This window comes from Lampetra fluviatilis, chromosome 73 (assembly GCF_964198595.1).
Source record: "Lampetra fluviatilis chromosome 73, kcLamFluv1.1, whole genome shotgun sequence".
Lineage (NCBI taxonomy): Eukaryota > Metazoa > Chordata > Hyperoartia > Petromyzontiformes > Petromyzontidae > Lampetra > Lampetra fluviatilis.
Window position 1 is genome coordinate 4,331,542 of NC_136347.1, and position 7,287 is coordinate 4,338,828.

At 52.7% G+C, this 7,287-nt stretch overlaps 1 protein-coding gene across 1 annotated transcript in view; it reads right to left on the minus strand.

The window, feature by feature from the left end:
* Positions 1 to 7,072, minus strand: part of LOC144953279 (phosphatidylinositol-3,5-bisphosphate 3-phosphatase MTMR8-like) — a gene marked incomplete at its 5' end in the record, with an annotated part of 27,748 nt that extends 20,676 nt beyond the window's left edge. Inside the window, 2 exons of the mRNA XM_078883849.1 lie at positions 3,613 to 3,722; positions 6,982 to 7,072. Coding sequence (XP_078739975.1) covers positions 3,613 to 3,722; positions 6,982 to 7,072 — 201 coding nt within the window. The remainder of the gene's footprint in view (positions 1 to 3,612; positions 3,723 to 6,981) is intronic.
* Between the last annotated feature and the right edge of the window lie 215 nt (positions 7,073 to 7,287).

Genomic DNA, 7,287 nt, shown 5'->3' on the forward strand with positions numbered 1-7,287 from the left:
CATCACCATCATCACCATCACCACCATCACCATCATCACCATCATCACCATCATCACCACTATCACCATCACCACCATCACCACCATCACCATTACCACCATCATCACCACCATCACCATCATCACCATCACCATCACCACCACCACCATCACCACCACCACCACCATCACCATCACCATCATCACCATCACCACCATCATCACCATCATCACCATCATCACCACCATCATCATCACCATCACCACCATCACCATCACCACCATCATCATCATCACCACCATCACCATCACCATCACCATCATCATCACCACCACCATCACCATCATCACCACCATCATCACCATCATCACCATCATCACCACCACCATCACCATCATCACCACCATCACCATCACCACCATCACCACCATCATCACCATCACCACCATCATCACCACCATCACCACCATCACCACCATCATCACCATCACCACCACCACCATCACCATCACCACCATCACCACCATCATCACCATCACCACCATCACCACCATCACCACCATCATCACCATCACCATCACCACCATCATCACCATCACCACCATCATCATAATCATCATCATCATCACCACCATCATCATCACCATCATCATCATCATCATCACCACCATCATCACCATCATCACCATCACCACCATCACCACCATCATCACCACCATCACCATCATCACCATCACCATCATCACCATCATCACCATCACCATCATCACCATCATCATCATCATCATCACTAACATCACCACCATCACCATCATCACCACCATCACCACCATCATCACCATCACCACCATCATCACCACCATCACCATCATCACCATCACCACCATCATCACCATCATCACCATCATCACCATCATCACCACCATCACCATCATCATCACCATCATCACCATCATCACCACCATCACCATCACCACCATCACCACCATCATCACCACCATCATCACCATCACCACCATCATCATCACCATCACCACCATCACCACCATCACCATCACCATCATCACCACCATCACCATCATCACCATCATCACCATCATCATCACCACTATCACCATCACCACCATCACCACCATCATCACCACCATCACCATCATCATCACCATCATCACCATCATCACCACCATCACCACCATCACCATCATCATCACCATCATCACCATCATCACCACCATCACCACCATCACCATCATCACCATCACCATCACCATCATCACCACCATCATCACCACCATTATCACCACCATCATCATCACCACCATCATCACCACCATCATCACCACCATCATCACCATCACCACCACCATCACCACCACTTCCACCCCCATCACACACACAGTGACACACACACAGTGACACACACACAGTGACACACACACAGTGACACACACACACACAGTGACACACAGTGACACACACACACAGTGACACACACACAGTGACACACACACACACAGTGACACACAGTGACACACACACACAGTGACACAGTGACACACAGTGAGACACAGTGACACACACAGTGACACACACAGTGACACACACAGTGACACACACAGTGACACACACACACAGTGACACACACACACACACAGTGACACACACACACACAGTGACACACACACACAGTGACACACACAGTGAGACACACAGTGACACACACAGTGACACACACAGTGACACACACACACAGTGACACACACACACACACAGTGACACACACACACACAGTGACACACACACACAGTGACACACACAGTGACACCCACAGTGACACACACACAGTGACACACACACAGTGACACACAGTGACACACACACAGTGACGCAGTGACACACACACAGTGACACACAGTGACACACACACAGTGACACACACACACAGTGACACACACACACAGTGACACACACACACAGTGACAAACACACAGTGACACACACACAGTGACACACAGTGACACACACACAGTGACACACACACAGTGACACACACAGTGACACACAGTGACACACACACAGTGACGCAGTGACACACACACAGTGACACACAGTGACACACACACACAGTGACACACACACACAGTGACACACACACAGTGACACACACAGTGACACACACAGTGACACACACACAGTGACACACACACAGTGACACACAGTGACACACAGTGACACACACACAGTGACACACACAGTGACACACACACAGTGACACACACACAGTGACACACACACAGTGACACACAGTGACACACACACACAGTGACACACACACACAGTGACACACACACACAGTGACACACAGTGACACACACACAGTGACACACACACACAGTGACACACACACACACACAGTGACACACACACACAGTGACACACACAGTGACACACACACAGTGACACACACACACACACAGTGACACACACACACAGTGACACACACAGTGACACACACACAGTGACACACACACACAGTGACACACACACAGTGACACACACAGTGACACACACAGTGACACACAGTGACACACACACAGTGACACACACAGTGACACACACAGTGACACACACAGTGACACACACAGTGACACACACAGACAGTGACACAGTGACACACACAGACAGTGACACACACAGTGACACACACACAGTGACACACACAGTGACACACACACAGTGACACACACACAGTGACACACACAGTGACAGTGACACACACAGTGACACACACAGTGACACACACACACACAGTGACACACACACACAGTGACACACACACACAGTGACACACACACACAGTGACAGTGACACACACAGTGACACACACAGTGACACACACAGTGACACACACACACACAGTGACACACACACAGTGACACACACACACAGTGACACACACAGTGACACACACAGTGACACACACAGTGACACACACACAGTGACACACACACAGTGACACACACACACAGTGACACACACAGTGACACACACACAGTGACACACACACACAGTGACACAGTGACACACACAGTGACACACACAGTGACACACACAGTGACACACACACAGTGACACACACAGTGACACACACAGTGACACACACAGTGACACAGTGACACACACAGTGACACACACACAGTGACACAGTGACACACACAGTGACACACACAGTGACACACACACACACAGTGACACACAGTGACACACAGTGACACACACACACACAGTGACACACACACAGTGACACACACACAGTGACACAGTGACACGCACAGTGACACACACAGTGACACACACAGTGACACACACACACACAGTGACACACACAGTGACACACACACAGTGACACACACACACACAGTGACACACACACAGTGACACACACACAGTGACAACAACAACAACAACAACAACAACCGCCATTCGCCACTAAGTGGCGGTGACGTCACCACGACAGTGACACACACAGTGACACACACAGTGACACACACACACAGTGACACAGTGACACACACAGTGACACACACACAGTGACACACACACAGTGACACACACACACAGTGACACGCTACCTTGGCAATGAACACGGCTGTATCCATCACAGCTTTGATGTGTTTCAGCCACCCGCTGTTCTCCAGCCCTGTGATGAAGTCACTGGAGCTCAGGTTCTTGGTCTGGCAGACTGAGCACAACAACAACAACAACAACCACAATCACAACAACAACAACAACAATCACAACAACCACAACAACAACAATCACAACAACAACAACCACAACAACCACAACACGGCTATTAGTGTGGTCCTACAGCGAGCGGGCAGGAGTGGTGAGCGAGTGGTGAGTGGTGAGCAGGTGAGCGGGTGAGTGAGTGAGTGAGTGGGAGAGTGAGTGGCTGAGTGAGTGAGTGTGTGAGTGAGTATATGAGTGGGCGAGTGAGTGAGTGAGCGAGCGAGCGAGCGAGTGGCTGAGCGAGTGAGTGAGTGAGTGGCTGAGTGAGCGAGTGTGTGAGTGAGTATATGAGTGGGCGAGTGAGTGAGTGAGCGAGCGAGCGAGCGAGTGGCTGAGCGAGTGAGTGAGTGAGTGGCTGAGTGAGCGAGTGAGTGACTGAGTGAGCGAGTGAGCGAGTGAGTGACTGAGTGAGCGAGCGAGCGAGCGAGCGAGCGATCGAGTGAGTGAGTGAGTGAGTGAGTGAGTGAGTGGGAGAGTGAGTGGCTGAGTGAGTGAGTGTGTGAGTGAGTATATGAGTGAGTGAGTGAGTGAGCGAGCGAGCGAGCGAGTGGCTGAGCGAGTGAGTGAGTGAGTGACTGAGTGAGCGAGTGAGCGAGCGAGCGAAGCGAGCGATCGAGTGAGTGAGTGACTGAGTGAGCGAGTGCGTGACTGAGTGACTGAGTGAGTGAGTGAGTGAGCGAGCGATCGAGTGAGTGAGCGAGTGACTGAGTGAGTGAGTGAGTGAGCGAGTGAGTGGCTGAGTGAGTGAGTGAGTGAATGAGCGAGCGAGCGAGCGAGCGACTGAACGAGTGAGTCACTGACTGACTGAGTGACTGACTGAGTGACTGACTGAGTGAGTGACTGACTGAGTGACTGACTGACTGACTGAGTGAGTGACCCCTCACCCTCCAGCAACTTGGCAAGGCTGGCCCGCATCACGTGAATGTTCTAGATGCCCATGAAGTGGAACTTGATGTCTGTGTAGTGGTCCTCTAGTGAGTGAGTGAGTGAGTGACTGACTGAGTGACTGACTGAGTGACTGAGTGAGTGAGTGACTGACTGAGTGACTGACTGAGTGACTGAGTGAGTGAGTGACTGACTGAGTGAGCGAGCGAGTGAGTGAGCGAGCGAGCGAGCGAGTGAGTGAGCGAGTGAGTGACTGAGTGACTGAGTGAGTGAGCGACTGAGTGAGTGAGTGAGCGAGCGAGTGACTGAGTGAGTGAGCGAGTGAGTGAGTGAGTGTGTGAGTGAGTGAGCGAGTGAGTGGCTGAGTGAGTGAGTGAGCGACTGAGTGACTGAGTGTGTGAGCGAGTGAGTGAGTGTGTGAGTGAGTGAGCGAGTGAGTGGCTGAGTGAGTGAGCGAGTGAGTGAGTGAGTGAGTGAGCGAGTGAGTGGGTGAGTGAGTGAGCGAGTGACTGAGCGAGTGAGTGAATGACTGAGTGAACGAGTGAGTGAGTGAGTGAGTGAGTGAGCGAGTGAGTGATTGAGCGACTGAGTGAGTGAGTGAGCGAGCGAGTGACTGAGTGTGTGAGCGAGTGAGTGAGTGTGTGAGTGAGTGAGCGAGTGAGTGGCTGAGTGAGTGAGCGAGTGACTGAGTGAGTGAGTGAGCGAGTGAGCGACCGAGCGAGTGAGTGGGTGAGTGAGTGGCTGAGTGAGCGAGTGGCTGAGCGAGTGAGCGAGTGAGTGAATGACTGAGTGTGTGAGCGAGTGAGTGAGTGTGTGAGTGAGTGAGCGAGTGAGTGGCTGAGTGAGTGAGCGAGTGACTGAGTGAGTGAGTGAGCGAGTGAGCGACCGAGCGAGTGAGTGGGTGAGTGAGTGGCTGAGTGAGCGAGTGGCTGAGCGAGTGAGCGAGTGAGTGAATGACTGAGTGAACGAGTGAGTGAGTGAGTGAGTGAGCGAGTGAGTGATTGAGCGACTGAGTGAGTGAGTGAGCGAGCGAGTGACTGAGTGTGTGAGCGAGTGAGTGAGTGTGTGAGTGAGTGAGCGAGTGAGTGGCTGAGTGAGTGAGCGAGTGACTGAGTGAGTGAGTGAGCGAGTGAGCGACCGAGCGAGTGAGTGGGTGAGTGAGTGGCTGAGTGAGCGAGTGGCTGAGCGAGTGAGCGAGTGAGTGAATGACTGAGTGAACGAGTGAGTGAGTGAGTGAGTGAGCGAGCGAGCGACTGAGCGAGTGGCTGAGTGAGTGAGTGAGCGAGTGACTGACTGACTGACTGAGCGAGCGAGTGAGCGACTGACTGACTGAGTGAGTGAGTGTGTGAGTGAGTGTGTGAGTGAGCGAGTGAGCGAGCGAGTGAGTGAGCGAGCGAGCGACCGACCGAGCGAGTGATTGAGTGAGTGAGTGAGTGACTGACTGACTGAGTGAGTGACTGAATGACTGACTGAGTGAGTGACTGAATGACTGACTGAGTGAGCGAGTGAATGACTGAGTGAGTGAGTGAGTGAGCGAGTGGCTGACTGACTGAGCGAGTGAGTGAGTGACTGACTGAGCGAGCGACTGACTGACTGAGTGACTGACTGACTGAGTGAGTGAGCGAGCGAGTGAGCGAGTGAGTGAGCGAGCGAGTGAGTGAGTGAGTGAGTAAGCGAGTGAGTGAGCGAGCGAGCGAGTGAGCGAGTGAGTGAGCGAGTGAGTGAGTGACTGACTGAGTGACTGACTGACTGACTGAGTGACTGACTGACAGAGTGACCGACTGAGTGAGCGAGCGAGCGAGCGAGTGAGTGAGTGAGTGAGCGAGTGGGTGAGCGAGCGACTGAGCGAGCGAGCGGGTGAGTGAGCGAGCGCTCACCCTCCAGCAGCATGGCAAGGCTGGCTCGCATCACGTGAATGTTCTCGATGCCCATGAAGTGGAACTTGATGTCTGTGTAGTGGTCCTCTAGTGAGTGAGTGAGTGAGCGAGTGAGTGAGTGGCTGAGTGAGTGAGTGAGCGAGTGAGTGAGTGAGCGAGCGAGTGAGTGAGCGAGTGAGCGAGTGACTGACTGACTGAGTGACTGACTGACTGAGTGACCGACTGAGTGAGCGAGCGAGCGAGCGAGTGGGTGAGCGAGCGAGTGAGTGAGTGACTGAGTGAGCGAGCGAGTGAGTGAGTGAGCGAGCGAGTGAGTGAGTGACTGAGTGAGTGAGTGAGCGAGCGAGTGAGCGAGTGAGTGAGTGACTGAGTGAGTGAGCGAGTGAGTGAGTGACTGACTGAGCGAGTGAGTGAGTGAGTGAGTGAGCGAGTGAGTGAGCTCCTCACCCTCCAGCAGCTTGGCAAGGCTGGCTCGCATCACGTGAATGTTCTCGATGCCCATGAAGTGGAACTTGATGTCTGTGTAGTGGTCCTCTAGTGAGTGAGTGAGCGAGTGAGTGAGCGAGCGAGTGAGTGAGCGAGCGAGTGAGTGAGCGAGTGAGTGAGTGACTGAGTGAGCGAGTGATTGAGTGACTGACTGACTGACTGACTGACTGAGTGAGCGAGTGACTGAGTGAGTGAGCGAGTGACTGACTGAGTGAGTGAGTGACTGAGTGAGTGAGCGAGTGAGTGACTGAGTGAGTGAGTGACTGA